The following is a 26,385-nucleotide window of genomic DNA, read 5'->3' on the forward strand; positions in this document are numbered from 1 at the left end:
AAGCGAACGGGGAGTTTGCCTTTTGAGGCTAAAATGTACCGAAATTTCTTTAGTTTTGTTCAGGGCAAGCCAGCGAATTGGCAAATCAAAGTTGGCACTCGTGGAGAATAGAAGAACTATGAGTGTGATGATGGTTTCAAAATTTTACACCGTGAGGTATACGAGTTCAATCTTAAAATGCTTTTATTTTGCAAATGGAGCATTTAATTTGAATCTGGTTGATGCTACGTTAGTAGAAAACTTAAGGACTACTCAATAGACATATGAAATAGAAAAAAATAATTTCTTTTCAGATTTTTAGGTGTTTACATAGATATCAGCTTTTCTACCACTGTAGCAACCAGAATTAAATAAAATGCTCCATTTGCAAAATAAAACCAATTTAAGATTGCATTCGTATACCTCCCCGTGGAAAATTTTGAAACCATCATCACTTTCATAGTTCTTCTATTATCCACGAGTGCCAACGTTGATTTACCAATAACGTACTTGTGAAGATAAGTTTTCCGAATAGCAGGGTCTGAAACAGCAACTTTGACGAAGACAGCAAGCTGCTTTCAAATAGTGGAAACTAACGATTTTAAATTGGCTCACTTCTTGACTAGCCTATTGGTCCCAAGCAAATCGATTAACGTACCCCATTTTAGTCGAAATTCTAGTACTATGAAAGTTTGACAGATAAAATGAGGGGTTCGTGGATTTTCCTGTGTTTCGAGGGGTGCATCGATTAGCTTGGGACCGAAGATAGTACCAGAGCTGCGCCAAAAAGTTGAGCACGTTTCTTCGGGACCTTCTGGTCTTAGAGTTACCTCTATGCTTCTATCTAGTCGAGCGGTCAACTTATAGCAAGCAATTAGAAGTCAAACTGGTCAAACTAGTGCCACCTGGGGAAGAAATTTTCAAGGGAGCAGCCAATCTGAACAACTTTGTTGAAGACTTTAATCTGCTATCTAGTCGAGCTCTCACGTTGACGTAATCTACCTATTAGAAGTCAAATGGTACATTAGCGCCGCCTAGTGGAAATGTTGAATGATGATGATGGTCCCACCACTGACAATGGTTTGAGCTGGAATATTTATCTTTAAGATAATTAAGGCTCTGAACCATTTGGTGGATTATTTTAACTTTTGGTTAAAATTTGATAGATGGAAAGTTATCGATTAACCCGAAGGGGACGACTCTATCTACGATGCAGGAAATATTGTGTTTTGCTGTGACTAGCTGCGCGTACGCTGAGTAGATAGAAAGAAGATTTATCACGATTTTGAAGATTTCCTGCAAAAAGATGATGCACGATGCAAGTAGATGCGAGAAATGAAAGAAGAATTTTCGAAGATTTATTCGCTAGAGTGAGATTTTTTGAGCATCTAGAATTGAGATTTAGATGTGTCGCCCCCTCCACGCAGAAAAAAATATTTTAAACGTAATAATATTTGACGTAAAATTAATAAGAATTTCATTTTGTTTTGGCTGCAAAAAGAAATCATTATTATTTCAACAATCTAGTATCTTTGTTTCTAAAAACCCATGGATTGTTATATGATTTATAAATCAAAAAGAAATTCTTTTCGAATTTACAAGAGCTTTCATGGTTTTGACGTGAGCTGCCAAATTTGGCAGCTGGGTCAAAAAAAAAAATATGTTTATTTTTAAAAGAGATTTCTTGTTGATTCAATAATATTTATTTCATTAAGCCTGAAAATATACGCAGTAGTAATAAAAATATGTTTATTGATTAAATGTTTTGTATTCTTTTAGTATCAATCAGAATTACAATTGAAAAAAAAAAACTTTTCTGTGGCATAAAATCACTCCGGTTCATGAGTTGATGGGTCAATAGGTAGGGTCCAGGTGTGGGAGCTGCCTTCCTGGCGTCGAGAGCATTGATACTCAGTACGGAAAACAAGATCGCCAGAAAAAAAAATCAAGTAAAAAATAAAGAAAAACTGTTTATATTTCGCAACTGCAGCATACTTACTTACCTCAAGTCTCAAATTGTCGCTTTTGCAGCTGACGATCGAAAACACCGATAACTAACACGTCTCGAATTGCGCGGTCCTTAAAATCTCCAAAATCACATTCCTCTGCTAGTTGCTTAACTGCAAGGACTAAATCTATTGCTTTCTCATACTGTCCTTGACGGCGAGTCAAAAATTTATAGCTGAGTATGACATCTGAGTCTTTTTTATCAAAACGTTTAACTAATTCTTCCGTCATTTGTTTGTACCGAGGGGGGCGACACATCTAAATCTCAATTCTAGATGCTCAAAAAATCTCACACTAGCAAATCAATCTTCGAAAAATCATCTTTCATTTCTCGCATCTACTTGCATCGCGCTTCATCTTTTTGCAGAAAATCTTCAAAATCTACATAAATCTTCCTTCTATCTACACAGCGTGCGTGCAGCTGACCACAGCAAAACACAATCTTCTCTGTATCGTAGATAGAGTCGTCCCCCTCGGTTTGTACGTTAAATCTTTAAAGCCTTTCCCCGGAAAAAGAAGCTTCAATTGAGTTGAGTAAAAACTTCTCGACCACAAACCGTCAAAAACGAGGTTTTGTAATGAAGACCATAATACTGTTATGTATGTAAAAAAATATACTTCAATTGCTCCAGGTACTGAGCAAAAGGCTAGTCATGTGGTGAGCCAATTTAAAATCGTTAGTTTCGAATTGATTGTTGCTTCTATCTAGTGGATGTATCAATTTAAAGTAAGCATTTAGAAGTTAAATGGCACACTAGTGAGGGATTCCTCAACTGAACTGTTCGCAATCTAAAGGTCTACTTAGGCTCTGAACCATTTGGTGAATTATTTTAACTTTTGGTTAAAATTTGACAGATGAAAAGTTATCGATTGACCCTGCTATCCGAGCATGGTTATTTCTGACAGACAAGAAGTTAAATTTTGACAACCGTGGCTCGAAAATCGGTCGATCGACAGCACGGGGATTTTCGAACATTCAAACTAACTTTCGAAATGTCACTTTTAACCACAAGTTAAATTTAACTCGGCAAATGGTTCACAGCCTTAGTAATGAAACAACATGATTTGGGTCTATTTCGGATTTGAAAACGGATTTCACTGAAGTCCATACTATTCCTTTTATTTAAAAAAGAACTACAAAGGACAGCCCTATGGGGTTGTACGCAATGGTGACGTAGGACTACGTGGTTTTATATAATAAATCTTATTTGTTAATTGCTGCAGGAGCTTGTGTTTTGTGCAGGAATATGAATTTGAGCGGGGTTCTATATTTTTATACTCTTTAGTATGACGCGCTTGACATAGATGGCCCACAGCGACTCACGAAGAGCTACTGATTCCGATCAATAGCGGTGCGGCTTCTTCCTTCTTCTATGGGCGCTCATGTGGGCTGCAGCTCGCTGATTGCAGGCAGCCTTTCGTTGTGCACACCACCACTCATCACGCGGTGATTGAATAAACACCGTTTGGTGAGACCGAATGGAATTCAACTTTGAAATCTGTGTTAGGGAAATCGCTTTTCGCAGGCAATCGGTGATAATTTTAATTATCAAAGCAACAGTTGCACATTCGTGCAATTTTCAATAGTGACATTTTGAAAAATGCTAAAGTATTAAATTTAACAGATGCGTAGCGATATATCTGATCGATTGGTCATAAAATGATTCAATTGGTTCAGGGTCAGCTGAGTTGTTAATGTTCAAAATCTTTCATAATTTTGTTACATGTTCCATTTTCGGTTTTCACAAAGTGTACCCCCATATAGAAATCACAGACGTAGTCCTGCGTCAAAAAAAAAAAAACGAAACGAATTATTCTCGGGTTCTAGCTACGGTATTCTGATTGAGTAATCAATTTGGTTGCCTACTGGTGCGAAATGCCTGTAAGCCTTCGTGGTAGCGAATTCGCTGCACTGTACTACCACAAACGAAGTGACAGACGGAGCGGCTCGAAATTTGATTTGACGCACTTACATTTGAAATTTTCGAGTGTACCTCACGGCAACACTATCTACTCATACGTACTAGTTTAAAGCTATTGATTGTACCGCCTGTTATCTCTTTTTCTCTAACGAAAATTGAAAGGGAGAGCCTGTTGTCAGACAGCATGACATTATGTTGCTTTCGTTGTTATCTGGGCCAACATTATCAGTGGTGAATACTTCGGGTTAACATTTGCTTATAAGTAAACGATGTTGAGCAGTTAATGACTCGCGCTTGTTGGCGGCAATTGTTGCTACAGATTTCATCAGTCCGTGCTTCTAACCAAAGCCACAGTCATCCGCGACCGAGAAGGCATCGACGATTATTTCAAAAGAAAAATAGTTAGCTTGCTATTAATTTTTGAAATTTAAATTTCTTTTGTTTTATTTGGTTTTTCTTCTACTAATTATTTATTTTATTCGACACACTGTTCTTTCCGTCGCGTAGTTCTATTTTAATGCTACTGTAATGTAATCCATCAGGGCTATCGAGCAGCTAAATGTTCCAACATGTCGCTCCAGTTGATGATACTGAAGTCATCCAGAGGACGGCGCGTGGTGGCGTGACTCTTTAGCAACTCCGTATAATCGCATTTGGAAACGCCTTTTCCGGATCCCGTAAAATAGGCCTATCCAAGCGACAATTCTTGGCATCGATGCGAATTATGTATTTTAGGTAAACCACACAGCTTCTTCTTCATCGCTTCCCTTCTGGCATAAAGGGAGGATCTCATGGATCAGCATTGGGTCATAAGCAGGTCTTTGTGGGGAATGGTATTTGATGCCTAATGGGGAAATTTATTCGATCGCTTCGAAAGTTATTCATGGCGCCTGGGAAACCTTGAGTCAATAAAGCGCTTGGTACGGTATTTTATTTAAAAAGATATTGAAACAAGTAAATAAGTATGTGTGATATGAATGTTTATACCCGCTATTCTCAAAAACAAAAGCGCTCTGGTGGAATCCATTTTTTCTTTATTCGATAGGCCAAAGTGCAGCTCCATTGAATATAAATGCGTTCAGAAGCAGTGTTAGATTTTAAAAATATCTCAACAATTTGCTAATCTTTTGCCAATCTACCGCTACGAATGAAAAGTCAAATAAATTTAAAAGTGATCTTCGATACAAACATTCTATTATTTGTTAAAACACGTTCGTAAAAGAGAGGTTAAGAGTGGGTTGCGCTTAGTATAACGGAAATGTGATATTTAACACTTGAATAAATTATATTTTAATATTTGCTGGGAAATCCATTCCAAAAAATGTAAAAATATGATCATCTACATAGAAATGTCCAGACTTCCCGCATATGTCGAACATTTTCAAAATGGCTGAAAGTTATATCCCGACCAACCATTTGTGAAACTTCTTCAAAGTTCTTTATACAGAAATAAAGATTTATGTCAGCAATTCTTTACTTTAAATTTTCTATGATTTCGATGTACACATTTAAAAATCTTTATTGATCGATACTTACATTTAAGATTATTTCTTCATCGGTCATATGATAGTAATCTATAAAGGTGCCATACTAAATTTCTTTTAATTTCGATATGTCACATGGACTTTAGTATTCTTTACAAATATTCATCAATAAATATTTAAATACTGATATCATCGTAACTTTGAACTTTGACAAAGAACAACAAAGATTGCCATCGATACACATTTATAATCTCCTTGTTATCGATTTGCAACGCTGGTTAAAGAGAGTTCGAGACACACCAGGTGGCAATGTTTATATTATTTATCGACATATTCGGCATTTCATCGGAAGAAGCAATCTGCCGGTAAATGAACGAGAAGACCGATGGCCGCGATGCAGCAAATGTTTACCATTGTCGTTCTTCAAGTTTACGTCTATATATTTAATAACCCGTGATAGCATGCGTGGTGGGATTCTCGGCAGTTGGAACCCAATGAGGAAAATTTACACCTTTTTTACCTCTATTACACCTACATGGCTGACTGGTTGATGGTTATGACAAATAAATATTGAATTCATGTATGAAAAGATTTACAGAAATTTCAATACACCACATACTACAGTGTGTTTGCCTGTCGTTGATAAGCTCATCAACAGCAGCCGTGGACCCGAGGATTAGCAACCAACAATGAAATCAGTACACCCCAGATGGCATGGGATTGAAACTAGAAATCATGCAGATAAAAAATCACAAATAAAGTCAGCAGTTGTGTATCGATATTTTGATTTTACCACAGAAATCGATATTTTGATCTGTCAACACAATCGATATTTTAACATTGGTAACGATTGGTAGCAATATTTTGAGAAAGATCTTTATAAACGATTCACGATTATACTTTTAGCATCTTTACAATTATTCATGAAATGGTGACGATCGCTATCGATTTTTCTTATGAATAGCTTTGAAGATCGATGTATAGAAAATTAAAGAAAATTAACGAAATGGTTGGTCGGGATGTTTAACTCTCCGAGCCCCACACCTATATCACAGACAAACAGACATAACTCTCGTAAGTTGTTCATCGAACAAGCATTTTACGGTCAATTTAAAAGTATCGTAGTTGGTAGTACCGCCACCAGTGGCGCGCATAGTCAATTCTCTTGCGTTTGACGTTTACACACTACCGCCATCTGTTCAGCGTACTACCCACCACAGTGTATTCAACAGATGGCGGTAATGTTTTAGCGACGATGTTTTACAGTGATAAATATTCAATATGTTACGTCTGTTTGTCTGTGCCTATATCATACTTTTCACTATTTGTGTAATATCTTCGGTAAATTTTATTGTATTTTTTTATGTTGTTATCTTGTTGGAAAGGGTATATTTATGTTACGTTTTGATAGTTTGATTGAGCATAGCACAATTTTTTTGGTTTTTCAGTTTTTGTCGAGTCGGTAGACGACATGTCGACATGTTTCAGCAAGTTGAAGTTGATCGGTTTCTCAATGTGATTGGTGAGGCGGAAGGAAACAAGTCAGCTCTTTCACTATCACGACGTTCTTATGTATAATCTAGTGTGACGTAACGTTGGACCATGCGTAACAACACCGTGAGAACGAAAGAGTCGACTACATTCCTTCTGCCGCACCTATAGTAACGCACACGGTTCCCGCGCTGACTGTTCCTTACTTTCTCACTCTAATCAAAATTTCCTTCGATGAGTGAGAAAACAGCACCCCGTCAACGCGAGCAAGAACTCGAGTTGCCAGATCATTGCACACAAAAGCAACTTGAATTAATTCAAAACGAAAATACTAGCGAACCTGGCGGTGAGGGGCGGAAGGTGGACTAAAATTCTATTACAGATAACCACATTATTTTAATTAATTTCTTCGGAGTAAGTCGTCTGTCACTTCGTTTGTGGTACTACACTGTACACAAATACCATCCTCTGTTCGAATGAAACCTCATAACATTCATACCGAAACATTTAAATCGCTTTTCCGAATGATAGCTGCAAGCGGATGACGGTTGTTTTGTAATCCGATGAATTTCCACAGAATACAGAATGAACAATGTTATGAAAAGAGATAGAGCCTTCAGTTGAAATGCGTAATGATCCCTGCAGAATGATTGTCATCCTTAACTGAAATGGATATGGTACTGGTTCAGCCCTATAACGGAAATCATTCAAAATGATGATGTAAATAATTCTATCGAACGTCATTTGCTGATCTGAGCTGACAAACGAGGTGGAAGCATAGCCATTGCTATCAGTGCTAGTACGAGCATGGGTAAAGCATGGAAACCGAAGGTTGTCTATTTTGTGGTGGAGGAAGTTTCCTCTACCAACGGCGAATTTTTGAATCCATGGAATGGCTGGTTATGGCTATTCAGAATGGAAATATAAACAATCGAATTAAATATCTTATTAAAAGTATGTTTTACATGTCATACTATTCGTAAATTGTTGTCCTCTGAGCGCTGTATGTTTGACAGCCAATTTACAAATAAATATCATTCTTGTCATATGGATGCTAAAGGGCTCGAGCAATGCAATAATCATTCGAAATATTGCGGATGTTTTCGTACAGTGTACGGGCGGCATCATACTTTTTACTCAAATCGTGATCGGACATACTTGGGTTGCTTCTGATGGACCTCACGGCTTTTCAATGGAGCTGACGGTTAGCAGTTCCACTCGGGCGTTTACTTTAGTCGTCAAGGTTTCCATTTAAGTTTTGAACACGCGCCATACGGTGTTATATACGGGAAAATTCAACACTAGCCACGCTGACCACGATGGATTTTCCAGGTGACTGTTCACGATTTTTTTTCTACGCTCCTCTTGAATGGTGACTGTCTCCAAAACAAGAGCGTTTTATGAACTAAAAAAATCAGCCCAGTGGCAGGCGCGTAGGCAACATGTTATACAGTGACAGCGGGCCCAGCACAGCAAAATAAATGATTTGAGCCCGGAACATGCTGCCGCCTACTCTCAAACCACAAACGAAGTGACAGACGGAGCGGCTCGAAATTTGATTTGACGCACTTACATTTGAAATTTTCGAGTGTACCTCACGGCAACACTATCTACTCATACGTACTAGTTTAAAGCTATTGATTGTACCGCCTGTTATCTCTTTTTCTCTAACGAAAATTGAAAGGGAGAGCCTGTTGTCAGACAGCATGACATTATGTTGCTTTCGTTGTTATCTGGGCCAACATTATCAGTGGTGAATACTTCGGGTTAACATTTGCTTATAAGTAAACGATGTTGAGCAGTCAATGACTCGCGCTTGTTGGCGGCAATTGTTGCTACAGATTTCATCAGTCCGTGCTTCTAACCAAAGCCACAGTCATCCGCGACCGAGAAGACATCGACGATTATTTCAAAAGAAAAATAGTTAGCTTGCTATTAATTTTTGAAATTTAAATTTCTTTTGTTTTGTTTGGTTTTTCTTCTACTAATTATTTATTTTATTCGACACACTGTTCTTTCCGTCGCGTAGTTCTATTTTAATGCTAAATACTGTAATCACCTGTAATGTAATCCATCAGGGCTATCGAGCAGCTAAATGTGTTCCAACATGTCGCTCCAGTTGATGATACTGAAGTCATCCAGAGGACGGCGCGTGGTGGCGTGACTCTTTAGCAACTCCGTATAATCGCATTTGGAAACGCCTTTTCCGGATCCCGTAAAATAGGCCTATCCAAGCGACAATTCTTGGCATCGATGCGAATTATGTATTTTAGGTAAATCACACAGCTTCTTCTTCATCGCTTCCCTTCTGGCATAAAGGGAGGATCTCATGGATCAGCATTGGGTCATAAGCAGGTCTTTGTGGGGAATGGTATTTGATGCCTTATGGGGAAATTTATTCGATCGCTTCGAAAGTTATTCATGGCACCTGGGAAACCTTGAGTCAATAAAGCGCTTGGTACGGTACTTTATTTAAAAAGATATTGAAACAAGTAAATAAGTATGTGTGATATGAATGTTTATACCCGCTATTCTCAAAAACAAAAGCGCTCTGGTGGAATCCATTTTTTTCTTTATTCGATAGGCCAAAGTGCAGCGCCATTGAATATCAATGCGTTCAGAAGCAGTGTTAGATTTTAAAAATATCTCAACAATTTGCTAATCTTTTGCAAATCCACCGCTACGAATGAAAAGTCAAATAAATTTAAAAGAAAATTTATACTGCTTTTAGACTGGAACGCGGACGAATTTGTTGGTAGGACATACATTCAACGTCACCGGATCTAACCGCTGAATGGCCTTGACCAGGTCTTTTTCCTTAAATTTGACTTCGACAATACCCTCAGGCTCTAGCACTCCCGCACGAGATTCCGGATCGGCATAGGTTTCCATGTACCGTGGATTGATGGTCGGATCCAACACAGCCCAGGCTCCTCCACGAAGTTCCGCATTCGGTGGTAGATAGACGATGACCGGTTGTTTGTACTCCCTCAGCCCGTCAACTATGTAGGCACCGAATTTAACGATTTGTTCGTACATATCTAGAAACGCAGAATGCATCAGTTAGATGCTATCATTTAAAGTTACCTAAATTACACTTTACCTTTCTGTCCACCGGAGAACCCTCTCCAGTTGGCCAGGATAATCAGTGGCAGTTCCTCTCGTCCAAAGTCTTTGATTACTTGTGCCGTTTTGTAGGATGAGTCCGGGAACCATACCTGACCGGCTTGTTGGAATGTTTTGGCTTCCGAGTCAAGGTTTGCCGGATCAGCCGGAATGGTCAGCTCGACTGTTCGAGTTTCTACCGCAATCACACCCACCGGGATGCCACCAAGTTTGGCACGACCCACAACAACCGTTTGAGCCCATGGTTCCATCACTTCCGACCAGCTTCCCCGATCAAAGAAACCGCTTTCCCATTCAGAGGGATTGGACGGATTGACACGTCCTGCTAGCATCCACCGCGGATCATAGGGCGCCTTAGTTGGCATGAAATCGATTGGTCGGTTAATTGAGTCACTGGTCGTTACGATTGGCAGCGTTCCTCCACGCACATCCGGAATGTAAGAGAGCCAATACAATATCGTGTAGACACCGTCCAAATCTATTGCCTCGGTCTTGTGCGTGACACCGTTGTTGTGCATGATTTGAATACCACCCAACTGGTTATTAGAAGCGTACACTTTTCTACCCAATAGTTTGTTCAGCGCGGCGAAGCCAGTCAGAATAATGTGAGAATTTTCAATTTGTATCACACGTTGACCAAGACGTACCAAATAGGAACCGATACCGATCGTTCTACAGGTCACCATCGAAATCGTTACCACATCTTCATACGCTCGCGAAGTTTCACCGGCAATCATACCAGCATAACGCAGATTCTCCACACCGAGCCCATCGGTTTTGCCAATAATATCAGTGATTTTATATCGCGGCTCTCCTTCGTCCTCAATCAAAATGGCACGAACCGAATTCGTATTTGCAATCTTGCTGTAGTCTTCAGTCGTCAAGTACAGATACTTGAATCCCTTCTCCGGCTCGTCGGGATCTTCCCAGGCCACTTTGAACAAGGATTTCACTTCCTCGGCCAATCCGATACGGGCACCACTGTTAACCGAAATGTAAATCCTAGGGCACTTGCGCTTCCGAGACAGTTCCGACGCCTTACAGAATAGCATATCCTCCTGAGGTCCAAAGGATCCGATGAAATAGGTTAGGTCGTTAGCGATGACTACAATCTCTCGCCCGTCAGGGAACTCTGGAGTAGCCAGTACAATCCTCCATGCCACCATCCCAACGTTGTTCTCTCCCGGTAACCGTTGAATCTCCTCCAACGTATCACCCTTCAGCACCAACTCGTTGCACACGAGTAGAATTTTCTCGGGAATCCTAATATCTTCCGTTGGTCGCGCTTTGGAAAATTCCTTCCACAATCGTTCCGTCATTTGGCGGAACATATCCGGAATATCGTACACATAGGTAGTACCATTGGATTGAGCCTGGAAGCGTTTCTGTTGTAGGTAATCTTTGGTCATGTAGGCCGAAGAAATCGGCAATCCATGCAGGGGTCCTTGCCTGTTACCGTATGCTTGGAATTTGATCACGTGCGTCTCCGGATCGGTCACTTCGGTGTACATTGCTATATCTAAAAAGTAACCGGAATCGTTTGCTATGCACAAACGAACGGAGGTAGTTGGCGATTGTGTCGTCTGCCGGATAACCATCTTCAGCTCAGCTTGCAGTACCCGCAGTTTCCACAACCGAGGCCCATACCGCATCACCATCTTGGTCACGGACTCCTCGATCTTGGCCGGATCCATTATAACCGTTGGAACAAAGTTTAGGAAAATGTGATTACAATCCGTACGTTTGGCGTGGGGATGCGAGAAGGCCACTTCCAGCTCATCCATCGCTTCCAATAGCACGCGTTCACCTTCGTTCTGAAGGTACTCGAATGAAGCCTCTTTGGTTATCAAATCCGAGTGACGAATAATGGAACGTATGAAGAAACGGAAATCTGTCACTTCCTGACCCTTGGCTACCTTGGCACGACCAAGATATAGGTGCATCTTTTGATTGGCAGTTGGCAGAGCCTCCAGGTCGTACGTTCGCATACGGTTCAGCTCCAGCTGGAAGGCACATGCCGGCTCCAGGTGACGATAGATACGATCCTCCTCAAAGTTGTCTCGTGCTCGGTAGGTGAAGAATTTTGGGAATTGACGTCTGTAAAAAAAATATTTGGTTTAGTATCTCATTAACCTCTTCTAAACACTTAATAAACTTACTTCTTGAGTGCGGCAAATGTAATCCGCCTAACTCTGCGGGTGAGCAGCTCTTCACGATGTTGAGCGCAGAACGATCCAAATACCTGCTCCATCTGTAAATCATCCATATCGCCCATGTCACGAACAGCAATGCTTAGGATGTGCATGGCTTCCGCTGGGTGTGCTACCATATAAAAATAAAGCCCCGGTTAAAAACCCTTGGTCCAATTCGGGTAAAACCATCCGTAAACATACCGGCAATTCCATCACTTTCCACAACCCGTGCCACCGGGTCGGAAATCGAAACATTGATTGACGTACTCATACGACGGTCCGAATCTCCGGCTTCCACCGCTTCCAGTACCTTAGGATTGACAAACGCAGGCGATGAGAAGTCCTCTAGCAGGTCCAAAATTTCATCCGAGTATTGAGTGAAATGGTCAAACGAATCGAACGCGGCCATGCAACCAGTGCGCATGAATGAGTCGGAAATGTTGTCTGTTTCCGTTCCATCAGGGAGAACCGCAATAGACAGTGACGACAGCGATTCCGATCTGGTTTCTACACGAAAGAAACCAACGTCGAAATGACGGCTGTCCACGTCTTCATCTAGTTCTTCCTCGTTCGTTTCTTCGAAGCGAAGAAATCAGTCTGGAGGAACTGGTCAAGAAGATTCCACTGAAACGAGGAACTTCCGTCGAAAAATTACTTCGAGTCAAACCGGTCGTAAGGCTCGAGAAGCTCAGCTCGGAAAAGATCAAATCGTTGACTTCTTCGGAGAATGAAGACGAAGCATCCTCCGCCGGATCGTCGACCGTGTTCGATTTCAACTATCGTGTGAAGTTAAACAAAAAGCAGGGCCGAAAATCGATGGTAGAATTGCAGCCGATCAAACAGGTCATCCGCTCCGACACGAACACGCTAACGGATGCCTCGGTGGAGATCGTGCGTCCCAAGACGCCTGCCCAGAAATCTTTTAGAAAGCAGTTCAAACTGAAGCTTTTTGGGTCGAAAACCGTCCCACGAAAACGTTCCACCAGCGAATCTGATCCGGAGTACGTTACAGCGAAGAAAAGTTGATTTAATTTTAATGACGAACTTGCAGAATTTTCCAGCACTCGTGCACTAAGCAGGTCTTTCCCACGGCGCAATAGATTACTGCCAACGATGCCACCTCAAGCGGAAATGCGATTCGAGACCGGGTTGACGTTGATGCTCAAAAGCGAGAAAATGTTCCGGATTTCTCTACCCATGCGAATGTCAGCTGGTATCACACTGCTTACAGGTACTGAGGGAGAACCTTCCAAAACTTCTAGTGTTTGGACTGGTGGTATGGCACAAAGAATGCATAATGCACCACGAACCGACGGAGAATCGTATGTGCTGTGATCAATGTGATTGGTGAGGCAGAAGGAAACAAGCCAGCACTTGCATTATCACGACGTTCTTATGCATAATCTAGTGTGACGAAACGTTGGATCATGCGTAAGAACACCGTGAGAACGACAGAGTCGACTACATTCCTTCTGCCGCACCTATAGTAACGCACACGGCTCCCGCGCTGACTGTTCCTTACTTTCTCACTCTAATCAAAATTTCCTTCGATGAGTGAGAAAACAGCACCCCGTCAACACGAGCAAGGACACGAGTTGCCAGATCATTGCACACAAAACCAACTTGAATTAATTCAAAACAAAAATACTAGCGAACCTGGCGGTGAGGGGCGGAAGGTGGACTAAAATTCTATTACAGAGAACCACATTATTTTAATTCATTTCTTCGGAGAAAGTCGTATGTAACTTCGTTTGTGCTCAAACGCTGCTGTTTGTATAGGCCTTAACACTGGCCTGGAAAAAATACACTGTAATAGAGCTTTTTGACGTTTAATCGGCGCACACTACTGTACCATTTAAAGCGAACGAGTGCGAGCAAGAGGAAAACAGATTAGTGGGAAAACAAACCGTCCATTCATCCGTGTGTGCTAGATAAAGAAAGATGATTAAACGTCCAAAAGGTCTATTGTTGTTGACAGCAAATAGACGTCAAAAGCTTCCGAAAACGTCCACTCGGAGCGCTGCAATAAGCAAAAGAGTTTGTTCCATTGCTAAGTGAGCCATGGTTTAAACCTGGAAATTATCCGTTAAAGTTCTGGAAAAGCCTGGAAAACTGGTAAATAGACATTATGCCATTGACCATACAGACCATAATGTGGATCTGGATACCTGGAACCAGTTCCGGACACTTCTAAAACCTCATGTAATGGAACCGTCCGATGGCTCAACATTTATGATTTTTCATCCAGAAGTAAATAGACATCATGCCACAAATAAACAGGTGGATTTGAGCTCATCCGGATATCCAGAACTGCAGGGCAGGGCCCCAAAAAGGATACTTCCTGTACTGGTACCGTCCGACGGTTCAAAATTTGTTATTTTTCATGCAGAAGTAAATAGACATCATGCCATGGACCGAAAAGTGGATCTGACCACATCTGGATACCCGGAACCTTTTCGTCCATGGCATGATGTCTATTTACTTCTGCATGAAAAATCATAAATTTTGAATCGTCGAACGATTTCAGTTCATGAGGTTTAGGAAGTGTCCTGTTGTGCCCTATCAGAATCGGTGCCAGGTAGCCTAAATTGCCAAATTGGAGAAATCCCAGACAGGGTTCCATTCTAGGTACCTTTATCCTTCATATGAGGCCAATGAATCAAGAATCGGTTCAAAAATGGATTTTTGGGAGTGAGTTGCAGTTTGGGTCTTTTTTGACCTGCTAATGCACAATGCGTAACTTTTTCCTAATGCATTAGGAAGCTTAAAAACGGTCAGTGGGGGTCCAGGTATCAGATTCTACACACTGCAAGAAGAGTGATTAATCTTGAAAAAAAAAATAACGCTAAAAAAAAGTTGAAACTAGTGACTGGATTACGAGGAAAAGTGACTTTTTAGTGACTGGCTTGACTTTAGTGACCAATTCACTAAAAAATGACTCACAACCAGCCCTGGTGTTTGACTTTCACCTGTCTTGTGAGACCCAACGTGTGTTTTTCAAATATGCAACCATACCATCATTGGGGCCAAGAGTTTGTTGATGTTAAGCAAAGCACGACTTCTACACCGATGAATTCACTATCCACTCGTCTGTCTTCCTTACGCTCGTTAGTCGTCGCAAGAACTTCATTGGTTGATTTTGGCAATACAGTTTGATCAATTTTCATTAGTTTACTATTGCTAAACAATCATAATTTTAACACCAAACGAATTATTCGTAACATCTTAATCAAATGATGTAATAAGAATCGAAATCCGTCTATAAATGATTAACTTATAAACGTTGAAAACCAAACACTATTTCCACATTGACGTAGTCCTGCGTCAAAATCACCTTCAAGAGACATTCCGAGAGAACTTCGTGCAACGTGCAACATTAAAGCCATTTAATTCGATAATACTATCCTAGCGCAAACATAAATTACACATCATTTAGCTAAGCTTAACAAATCGTCTAGAGGTCGCTATATCTCTCTCTCCATCACGTCGTAGTAGGCGCAAATCTATGCAAAACCTCGTGCGCCTCGTCATAGTCCGGTTGGGTGTGCTCCTTCACCCGCTGCATCCACGCCGTCAGCTTTGGTCGACCCACACGTGCATCGTATCCGGCAAGTTCTGCAACGATTAATAATTTATTCGCATTCTTACTTCTATCAATTGCTTCTCTCACTTGGTTGTTCAATCTCGCAGGCCGCCACCAGATCGGCGATGGAAATCTCATCGCCTGCTATGTATTTTACGTCCGACTGCAGCACATTCGATTCGATGAAATCCAAGCAACCGATCATCTCCATTCGCAGTCGCCCCACAACCTTGGATTCAACGGCTTCGCCTCGCAACGGTCCTCGCCATACGTATCGTACGTATCCTGCGCAGTGCAACCGAGTATTGGAGTGCTGCCACTCCAGGTATTCGTCGACCCTAGCCCTCTGTCGGCTGTGCCGTGGGTACCAATGATCCGGGACGTCGAATTCCCGCGCCAAGTACCGCAGTATGGCAATGCTTTCGGCCAGTTTGAAATTCTTGCCATCCACAATGGCGGGGACCTTTCCGAAGCGGTTCACGTTTTGCAGATATTCAGGCGTGGCGTGTTCCCCTGGAAAAAAAGTTCATGTTTAAAAAACGCCCGCTCGTAATGGGTTCTTTGAAACACGTGAGTGTGTGCGTGCGGGACCACGTGCACTTCACACGCACAAAAATAGCATTGAGAGATACGCAGCGCGAGTAATAACAGTTAGAGGGCACTCACATTTCCGCAGCGCGATGGGACACTTTTCGTAGGGAATTTTGTTCTGTTCAAGGAAAATGTACAAAGCTCGGCAAGGTTGCGATATCAGATCGTAGTAGAAGCGGATGTTGCGAACGTTCGCCATCGTGGTTTGCTATTTGAAACAGCAGGATGGGAACACACGGTTTAGCTGGTGCACGCAGTTTCTCACTAAAGTACGCACTTTTTCTATCTGAAGGAACAAAGCAGCTGTCTCTGATGGATGTTGCCTGCTCTACTGTCGGGGTACTTCAGTCAACTGTTGCAAATACGCGGAACGCGATCAGCTGATAGCGTAGTAGGCGTGTATGCTGCTTAACCGCATACACACATGTATCACTATGGATACTGTTTGAGGGGTAGGACATTTGGAAATGATAAAATGCCAGTTTTTCTGTCGACTGAACCTGATTGAACTAGAGATGTGTCTGGCTGTCTACAGGATGGAAGATATCGTCACGATGTAGAGTTTCGTTTCAAACGTTTTGATTAAAGTTGGAGTAAAGGCTGATGAATTTTCACTTAAATTTGACCGATGATTTTTTTACAAATACATCTGCTATTCCAGCAGACTTATTTCCTTATCTGTCGGAATATACATTTTCATAGAAAGAAAATCGGCCAATCAGCAACTGACAGATTTTCGAACATAATAATTAATTTTCGAAGTGCGCCTAAGTGAAAATTCTTCAAATGGAACACAGTCTAAAAATCAATATCGTTTATCACTTACTAAATAAAGAAGAGGAGTTATACTACATAGCATCCGATGCCGTCTAAGGCTGTGTTTGATTTGGAAAATTTTCACTTAAATTTAACACTTGGAAAATTATTTATTATGATCGAACATCCCTCTGTTGATGATCGTCCGATTTCAGTGGATGTCGTTGATCCTTATGATCCTTATTTGCCAAAGCGATACGATGGGAATAGACGCATCATGAGTCATGTGGACGGCAGATTGGGTCAAGTCGAAAATACTCCAGGATGTGACAATCGAGAATTCTGGCGGATAAAGCGGGCATTGGCAATATGTCCGAAGCAGACGACAAGAAGAAGGCCAAGTCCAATATGAGGTGTTTCAAGTGCGAGAAGCTTGGTCATTACGCGTCGGAATATCCACAGAAGTCGACGAATTTCAAGACCGAGTAGGGTTCTCGGGACGTTCAAAAGAAGGCACTACTGGCATAGAGGTAACTCTAACTGGCGTGTAAGAAGCAGAACAGATCAGCAGAGGATTGGATACTGGATTCCGGAACTGGAGATCATATGTGTAGGGACGAGAGTGTTCTTGTTGGCATATAATTTCACGAGATAGTCGTTTCAGATCAAACAAGAGTCAACGGGAGAAGTCATTGGCATGGGTCGTGAGAATGAACCAGGTTGGTCAACCGAGTGCGTGTGGGCTATTAATCTGGAGCTACGGCATCGGCGATTGGGCCATTTAAATGTAAACAGTATGAAGCGGTTACCTGGCATGGTGATGGGAATGGACATCCCGAATGGAACGAGAATGGATATCTCGAAATGTCATCATGTGTTATCTGTGTCGAAGGAAACCATCAAAAGTCGCCAGTCAAGTCTAGTTCATTTGGATTTGTGTGGAGCGATGGAGAAATCTTCAATTGGTGGAAACAAATATTTCGTTACCTTCATCGACGATGCGAGTAGAATGACCTTTTTCTACTTTCTGAAGTCCAAGACGCATGCGTCTGGTGCGTTCAAGGACTGAAAAGAAGTTGAAGTGCCTGCGAACTGATAACGGCAAAGAGTATACCGGGAAGCATTTCGAGGAGTTTGTCACGGAGACAACAGTGCCTTACAATCCGGAGCAAAATGGACTGGCTGAACGCATGAATCGAACGATCCAAGAGCGAACTAGATGTCTGATGTTCGACGGCAAGCTGGACAAGTATTTTTGGGCAGAGGCAGCATCGCCAGCGGTCTACCAAATCAATCGTTCACCAACGAAGGGTTTTCTAATCCCCCCTTTTCTAGAAGTTTACGGGAAGGAAAACGGATTTATCGAACTTACGTGTCATCGGAGCGAGAGTTATGGCGTATATATCAAAGGTAAAGCGGAAGAAGTGGGACCCCAAGTCAGTATCATGCATTTTGATTGGTTATTCGGAGTGTTGCAAGTTTGAAGAGCAAGCAAGTTTTCGAGAGCCGAGACGTGGTGGTACTGGATGAGAGTCAGGTAGCGAGGCTGTCAATGGTGGAATGTCCAGACTCAACCGTTGGACCGCTGGTTTTCTTGGAAGCTAATCAACACGAGATTGACGACTTGGACGTAGATTTCAGCAGGGTGGACAGTAGACTGATGCAAAATTTGACTTTTTCGCTCCACAGTGCTTAAATGGTTTCAAATCGGGTCCTGATTAGCCTCCAAAAGTTACAACTCATTTGGTTAGAAACAGACTTCGCACAAACCATTTGAAGTTTACATGTAAATTACTATGGAAAATCTCAACTTTTTGTTCATTGCCTTCTAGTCTTTTTCCATATTGAGCTGCGAAACAGTTCGATAGCAATTCTTACAGAAAATTTTCTCAGCTACAATTTCGTTTCTATGTAAAACGAGACAGAAAAAAGTTATTAATTATTTAAGAGATTGGTAAACTTATGACATGATCAAGCAGCTGCTCTGTAGGCAACACTGTATTTTGCAGTGTGACATATAGTAGCCATGATTTTTGTGTCCTATTCAACGCCCCAGAAACACCAATGTTGCCTGCTGAGCAGTTGTTTGAGCATGATCATAAGACATCAGCGCATTCAACAATTGATAACTTTCGATCCTTGCATTTAATCAAAAAATGGTCTTCAGCAAAGTTGTAGCTGGGAAAATTTCCTACAAGTACAGTTGAAAGTTTTTGAAGCAAACCGATATGGTGAATTATTAGATAGACATCTCAGTTTCTCACCAAATGGGTTCAAATTTTGAGAGGTTAGTCAGGATCAGATTTGGAATCGTTTAAGTATTGTGGAGCGAAAATTTCAAATTTTGCATCACTCTAGTGGACAGGGAGAGAAGAGAATTTGCGAGAGGAAGCGCAGTTTTCCGGGAAAGTATGCTGATTTTAAAGTTACGTACAGTACTAACCTCAAGAATTTGCTATTTCACAGCACTGCGCTCCCGTCAGAATCGAAGGAAGTAGCTGTTGAAATGCAACATGATACTAGGCACAGTGACTGGGAGCGCCCAGCCCAAAGCACTGCTGCACTATTTTACTTACGCACAGCGTTTCCATTTTGGCTTAATCACCCCTCTCCACACCGGTCGTTGCTATCAGACTTACTTACTTAAGGGTCCTGTAATATCAGAGCGCCGTTGTGCTAGTAGAGCAACATCATCAGCCAAATCGAAGTCGTTGAGATGCTCCATGGTGATAGGCTGCCAAAGCAGCCCACGGTTCGGTACACGGTCAATTGCACCTACCATGATCTCGTCGATTAAGATGAGAAACAGTAGCGGTGATAGTATACATCCTTGTCTCACACCAGTGACTTCCCGGATAGGGTCGGACAACGCTCCGTTATGCAGAACTCTGCACGTGAAAGCCTCATACTGCGCTTCGATGAGGTTGACGACATTATCCGGGACTCCCTTGCGTCTCAGGGCGCCCCACAGATTCTCGTGAATGAGACGGTCGAAAGCTTTTTCGTAGTCAATGAATACCAAATAAAGGGACTCTTGGAATTCATTGACCTGCTCCAGGATGATGCGGAGCGTGACAATATGGTCCACACAAGATCTTCCGGCACGGAATCCTGCCTGCTGCCGTCGGAGAGTCGCGTCGATCTTCTCCTGTATCCGATTCAGGATAACTTTGCACAGAACTTTGAGAACAATACACAGTAACATGATGCCTCGCCAATTGTCGCACACAGTCAGATCCCCCTTCTTTGGGACCTTCACTAAGATGCCCTGCATCCAGTCGGCGGGAAGAGTCGTGGTGTCCCAGATATTACAGAATAGTTGATGAAACATTTGTGCGGATAGCATGGGGTCAGCTTTGAGCATCTCTGCTGATATGCGATCGACCCCTGGAGCCTTGTTGGATTTCATGCTTCGGATAGCTGCTTCAATCTCCTGCAGTGATGGGGCCTCGGAATTGACGCGAGTGATGCGCCGCACCCTAGGCGGATCATGCCGAGATGTTGATGACTGGTTGGCCGTCAAAACTTGAAGAAGTTGTTCGAAGTGCTCAAACCAGCGTTTCAGCTGGTCAGTGGGGTCGGTAAGCAATTGTCCAGTCGTGTCCTTCACTGGCATCCTCGGGTTCATCCTTGCTCCACTCAGGCGTCGTGAGATATCGTAGAGGAGTCGTATATCGCCAGTGTTTGCGGCTTTCTCCCCTTCGTCGGCCAGGGAGTTCACCCACGCTCGCTCGTCCAGTCTGCAAGAGCGCTTGACTTCCTTCTCTAGAGCCCAGTACCGTTGACGGGCTTCGTTCTTGGCTCCTCTGGTTCTCGCCCGCTCTATCGCGGCTTTTGCTTCTCTACGCTCCTCAATCTTCCGCCAGGTTTCATCTGTGATCCACTCTTTCCTCTGGGTGCGCAGCTCACCCAAGTTGTTCTCGCTTGTTTCTATAAAGGCATTCTTGATGGCCGTACATTGTTCTTCTACGCTGCCACCTTCTGGAACGTCCGCAGCTCGAGTCTCAAGTTCATGAACAAAAGACCTTTTTACCACTGAATCTTCAAGTCGGCGTGTGTTGAACCGCCGCCCGAGTCTCTCCTCCCGTCGCTGGATCCGCGCCATGCGTAGGCGGATTTCACCGATTAGAAGGTGATGGTCAGACGCGATGTCGGCGCTGCGTTTATTCCGGACATCAAGAAGGCTCCGTCTCCATTTTCGGCTGATGCAGATGTGGTCGATCTGATTCTCGGTATGTCCATCACGGGAAACCCACGTGACTTTGTGCACTGCACAGTGGTCCAGAATGCAGATTTAGCTGGAATGATATGTTTTGAGCCTGAAATTGAAACTTTAGACTAAAAGTCTCTTCTACAAAGTTGTTCCTTATAATTAGGCCCTCATTTTTATGACATTGAATTCTAGGGTGGTTCCTATTATCATTAAAATCAAAAATCTAACTTTTTTGTTTGAATAAATTAAGGTATACATTCTTCCGCAAAGTTATAGCTGAGCTAATTTCAAGCAACTGTGGTGAAAATAACTTTTTTGTATCTCTTAAATTGGCCAATTTAGAGCTATTTTCTTGAATTGAGTTAGGGTGGCTCTCAAAAAAACAGTTTTTTTGCTCTATTTTTCTTATTTCGAATTTCTCAGCAAAGGTGTCTTCAGATAACTTTTAGATCGCAAGAAGGCGCAAATTATATTTGACTATATCTTTTTTATTAGAAGAGATACAGGCAACAAATTCAGCTATAAAACATTCGTCTTAAAGAGTTTTAAAAGTCTCTAGAAGATGACTTTCATGATAAATTTCAAATAAAAAAGTTATTGGATTAGATGGATTTCATAGGACCACTCTAATGACAAATTTATATAAAATGTGCTAGTACATTTGTTTCAATATTTGGACATTTAGTGTCTTCGAAGAAGTTTTTGTTCTTAAAAATTCCCTTCTTTTGGTGTTTGCAGACGTCAGGGTGGTCCTCAAATTAAGGAATTTTTAAAACTAACTTTTTTGTTTTACAAAATATAAACATGTGTTGTTTGAAAAAGTTGTAGTTAAGTTACTTGCAAGCAACTTTGTCGAAGAAAATTTTTTTCTATCTCTTAACGTTCTCATTTTAGAGTAATTTTTCGGAGTTGACTTAGGGTGTTCCTGGAAAAAATAGTTTTTTAGCAATAACTTTTTTATTTGAAAATTCTCATGAAAGTTATCTTGGAGAGCATTTTAAAACTCTTTAAGACGAATGTTTTATAGCTGTATGTGTTGCCTGTATCTCTTCTAATAAAAAAGATATAGTCAAATATAGTAAAAAATATGAATAAATTCAAATTGATTTTATACGAGTTTAAAAAATAACATACCTCCAATTTTTTCATATTATTGAGAATAACATACGCCCTTTCAAATGCTGCAAAAAAACTTTTTTTTTGTTTGCCCCAACCAGAGATATTAACATTTGAAAAGTGCATAATTTTAGTATAAAAAAATCAATAACTCTTGATCGGCGAAAGATATTGGCAAGCTTTGTGTAGCAAAAATTTGCGTCTTCTTAAGATCTAAAAGTTATCTGAAGACACCTTTGCTGAAAAATTCGAAATAAGAAAAACAGAGCAAAAAAACTGTTTTTTTAAGAGTCACCCTAACTCAATTCAAGAAAATAGCTCTAAATCGGCCAATTTAAGAGATACAAAAAAGTTATTTTCACCACAGTTGCTTGAAATTAGCTCAGCTATAACTTTGCCCAAGAATGTATACCTTAATTTATTCAAACAAAAAAGTTAGATTTTTGATTTTAATGATAATAGGAACCACCCTAGAATTCAATGTCATAAAAATGAGGGCCTAACTATAAGGAACAAGTTTGTAGAAGAGACTTTTAGTCTAAAGTTTCAATTTCAGGCTCAAAACATATCATTCCAGCTAAATCTGCATTCTGTACCACTGTGCACTGGCCGATGGGGGAAGAGCGAGCCCCCGATCACCATGTCGTTATTGCCACAAAATTCTGCAAATAGCTCACCGTTCTCGCTCATTTCGCCGAGACCATGGCGTCCCATGACACACTTATAGTCCGTGTTGTCGGAGCCGATCTTCGCATTGAAGTCGCCAGTGTAGATCTTGATGTCACCCTTTGGAACCTTATCCACGACGGCATTCAGTTGACTGTAAAAATTCTCCTTGTCCTGTAGCTCGGCAGCATCGGTTGGCGCATAACATTGGATTATGGTAAGGTTACGAACCCGTGTTCTAAATCTGGCAACGATTATCCTCTCATTAACAGGCTCCCACTTGATGAGCGCAGCACTTGTCTGGACGCCAACTCCACGATGGCGGGGAGCATTTTCACCTCGAATACCAGAGTATAGTAGTACCTGTCCCGACGGCAGTTTGTGTTCTCCAAAGTTTGGCCAACGAACTTCACTCAGTCCCAGGATTTTTAGCTTCATGCGTCGCGCCTCGTTGGCGAGTTGTGCCAGTTTACCCTGCTGGGCTAACGTCAATACATTCCATGATCCAATTCGTGTCCGTTGTTTTGCGCTACAAGTCGTTGCCGTTAAATCAGTTCGATGCCTTTCTCTGTTGGTTTCTGTAACAACTGTAAAGGTTTCAGAGACAGTAGGTGGTTGGCCTAAGGTCTCCTGTCCACCGTGATGGGGCTGCCATCTTAGGTGTAGCTTCCGGGGAAGAGCATTTTTTATTCAGCCGCTGGATGCCAGTCAGACGCTGTTTGAGCCGCACCTCCATGGTGAACAGACGCTGCGGATTGCTATTTCTCCCACCTGAATAGCAACCCCCGGTACGCAAGTAGCATTATGGTAGAGGTTGGTAAATGTGCCTTATTTACTCATTGGTACGGTTGCTCTAAGACTAATTTGGACGGAGGTGAGGAGAACAGGGTGAGAGGTTTCGGAGCCAAAATTCACCGAAGATGGTCTGCAGATTGAAGAAAGCTCTTTAGCAGGCAAGCAGGGTGTGGAATGTCAAGCTGGACCAGAAACTCAAACAAATGGGACTGAAGCGTTCGAAGTTCGACAGGTGTGTGTACAACAAGGAGGTCAATGGTAGGATTATTATCGTGGCAGTCTACGTTGACGACTTCCTCCTGTTCTCAAATGATCAAAGGTTGGTCGATGACGTGAAGCAGCAGTTGTGTGCTGAATTCCAGATGAAGGATTTAGGACAAGCCAAGCAGATTCTGGGACTGCGAGGACCCAGAACGGATGGCGCTGTTTCAATTGACCAGGATCGATAAGTGGTGTTCTTCTCAAAGAATAAAGAAAGCTTGAGTGCTTCTAACTATATGTTTATCCAGGTTGACATATACACTTCGAATCACTAATTTTTCCATCTCGGTCGCAGCTGTAGGTTGCTGCGATTACTTGAATGGAACATCGTGATTACTTGGATGGAACATCTCCCCTCTTAATTCATCCAGTACTCCTCTTCTTGCTGCTTAGAACGGTCGATGAGTCTTGACAGCATATCGGCGCATCCGAAGTCGTTGGTAGACACGTGCCGAATGTCGAAGTCGTAGTTGAGAAGCATCAATGCCCATCGTTGAAGTCGATTTGAGGTGTGCAAAGGAATGCCCTTCTTCGATCCAAAGATTGATAACAGCGCTTTGTGATCCGTGAGCAGAGTGAATCTGCACCCAAAGAGGTACTTGTGAAACTTCGTTACCGCATATATTAGTGCAAGTGCTTCTTTTTCCGGCTGCCCGTAACCTTTCTCCGCTGGAGTGAGGGATCTTGATGCGTACTGGATTGCCTTCAGATGTCCATTCGAAAATTCATGGAAGATGACTGCACCGATGCCCGTGCTGGAGGCGTCCGCTGCTACGATTATTGGTAACTTCGGGTCGTAATGCGTCAGCAACATATCGGACTGCATGACTTGCTTGAATTGCTCAAAAGACCGTTGGTAATTGGAATTCCACTGCCACTTCGAATCCTTCTTGAGTAATTGGTCGAGAGGATGACGAAGTTCATGGATGTTGCGCGCGAATCTGCCGTAGAAATTAACGGCTCCCAGGAACGATCGCACTTCGGAAACATTGGTGGGTGCCGGAATAGCGGCGATGGCTTGAAGCTTCTCTGGATCCGGACGGATGCCGTTTCGATCGACGATATGCCCCAAATATCTGATTTCGGTTTGGAAGAAATGGCACTTTTCCAGCTTGATATGGAACCCATTTTCCCCTAGACATTGCAGTAGCTTGTCTAGTGACGCCTTGTGTTCCTCCCAGGTTCTTCCGAAGATGATAACGTTGTCGAGAAACGACCGAACACCAGGAATGTCGGCTATCATGCTGTCAACCAGTCTTTGGAATGTTCCAGGCGCTGACTTTACCCCTGAATTGGAAGAGGCCTCGATGCGTGTTTATGGTGAGGAGCTTCTTCGATTCTTCATCTACTTCCACTTGCAGGTATGCATCGGAAAGGTCGATGATGCTGAATATGGCGCTTTCGTTGAGCTGTGCGAAGATCTCCTCCAGGGTAGATAGAGGATAGTGGTTTGCTTCAAGCGCTTCATTGAGTCCCGTGGAGTAGTCCGCACAGATGCGAACTTTACCATTCGGCTTGCGTACTGCTACAATCGGAGCGGCCCACTCTGAGAAATCGATCGGCGTGATGATTCCCAGAGACTGAAGACGTTTTAATTCTGCATCCACCAGCGGAATCGTGTTGAACGGATTGGCGTTAGGTTTGAGGAATAACTTTACCTTGATTTTCTTGCAGTGGCCCAGCGAGTCGTCGAAAACCGCCGGATGCTCGGCTTGCAGCTGTGCTCTAGCTTCGGCGAAACATGGTCTGGATACAGCAGAAACTTGATTGCAGAGAGTATCGAACGGAACCGACCACAGGTTGAACATGTCGATCCAATCAATACCCATTACGTTGAGATCTGGTGATGACGTTACGAAACACTGACCACGCTTGACCATGTCATTGAGGACTGCTTCACAATGGAATTCTCCGATGAGAGCGAGAGGTCCACCAGATGCGTTGGAGGCTTGGATCGATGATGGAGTTAGCTTTGGTCGTCTCAGTTGCTGCCAAGTTTTCTTGGAAATCACCGTGATATCACTTGCAGAATCCAGTTGTAGCGAAGTCATGACACCGTTGATGTTGATGGTCACATACTTGTGTTTCCGGTTGCTGTTTGCGATGTGCTTCACGAAAATTCCCTTGGCTTGAGATCTGGGACCGGCCTTCTTCTGGAACTGCTTCTTCTCTCGAGGTTGAGTTGAAGAGTCGCTTGAAGACT

General features: G+C 42.4%; 2 protein-coding genes across 2 annotated transcripts; both read right to left on the reverse strand.

Annotated features, from left to right (window-relative positions):
- Positions 1 to 9,492: 9,492 nt before the first annotated feature.
- On the reverse strand, positions 9,493 to 12,686 carry LOC135706869 (acetyl-CoA carboxylase-like). The gene is made up of 4 exons (XM_065228543.1): positions 12,403 to 12,686; positions 12,169 to 12,331; positions 9,987 to 12,106; positions 9,493 to 9,924 (listed from the first exon to the last, which is right to left on the reverse strand). The coding sequence occupies exons 1-4, from the start codon at positions 12,623 to 12,625 to the stop codon at positions 9,611 to 9,613; spliced, it is 2,820 nt and encodes a 939-aa protein (XP_065084615.1). The 5' UTR covers positions 12,626 to 12,686; the 3' UTR covers positions 9,493 to 9,610.
- Positions 12,687 to 15,564: 2,878 nt separating this feature from the next.
- LOC135706883 (glutathione S-transferase theta-1-like) lies at positions 15,565 to 16,655 on the reverse strand. The gene is made up of 3 exons (XM_065228563.1): positions 16,451 to 16,655; positions 15,872 to 16,297; positions 15,565 to 15,816 (listed from the first exon to the last, which is right to left on the reverse strand). The coding sequence occupies exons 1-3, from the start codon at positions 16,572 to 16,574 to the stop codon at positions 15,683 to 15,685; spliced, it is 684 nt and encodes a 227-aa protein (XP_065084635.1). The 5' UTR covers positions 16,575 to 16,655; the 3' UTR covers positions 15,565 to 15,682.
- Between the last annotated feature and the right edge of the window lie 9,730 nt (positions 16,656 to 26,385).

The sequence above is a fragment of the Ochlerotatus camptorhynchus genome, unplaced genomic scaffold, assembly GCF_037179485.1.
Source record: "Ochlerotatus camptorhynchus isolate MF236.1 unplaced genomic scaffold, CSIRO-AGI_Acam_v1.1 ptg000293l, whole genome shotgun sequence".
In the NCBI taxonomy this organism is placed as follows: Eukaryota; Metazoa; Arthropoda; class Insecta; order Diptera; family Culicidae; genus Ochlerotatus; species Ochlerotatus camptorhynchus.

What these genes read in the sequence shown, in the direction of transcription:
- LOC135706869 (XM_065228543.1), bottom strand. Translation starts at nt 12,625, where the DNA reads ATGCGCACTGGTTGCATGGCCGCGTTCGATTCGTTTGACCATTTCACT. An exon ending in ACATTTGCCGCACTCAAGAA is followed by an intron (nt 12,107 to 12,168) that starts GTAAGTTTATTA and finishes TTTTTTTTACAG; the next exon opens with ACGTCAATTCCCAAAATTCT. An exon ending in GTTCTCCGGTGGACAGAAAG is followed by an intron (nt 9,925 to 9,986) that starts GTAAAGTGTAAT and finishes CTGCGTTTCTAG; the next exon opens with ATATGTACGAACAAATCGTT.
- LOC135706883 (XM_065228563.1), bottom strand. Translation starts at nt 16,574, where the DNA reads ATGGCGAACGTTCGCAACATCCGCTTCTACTACGATCTGATATCGCAA. An exon ending in TCCCATCGCGCTGCGGAAAT is followed by an intron (nt 16,298 to 16,450) that starts GTGAGTGCCCTC and finishes CTTTTTTTCCAG; the next exon opens with GGGAACACGCCACGCCTGAA. An exon ending in CTGCGAGATTGAACAACCAA is followed by an intron (nt 15,817 to 15,871) that starts GTGAGAGAAGCA and finishes TAATCGTTGCAG; the next exon opens with AACTTGCCGGATACGATGCA.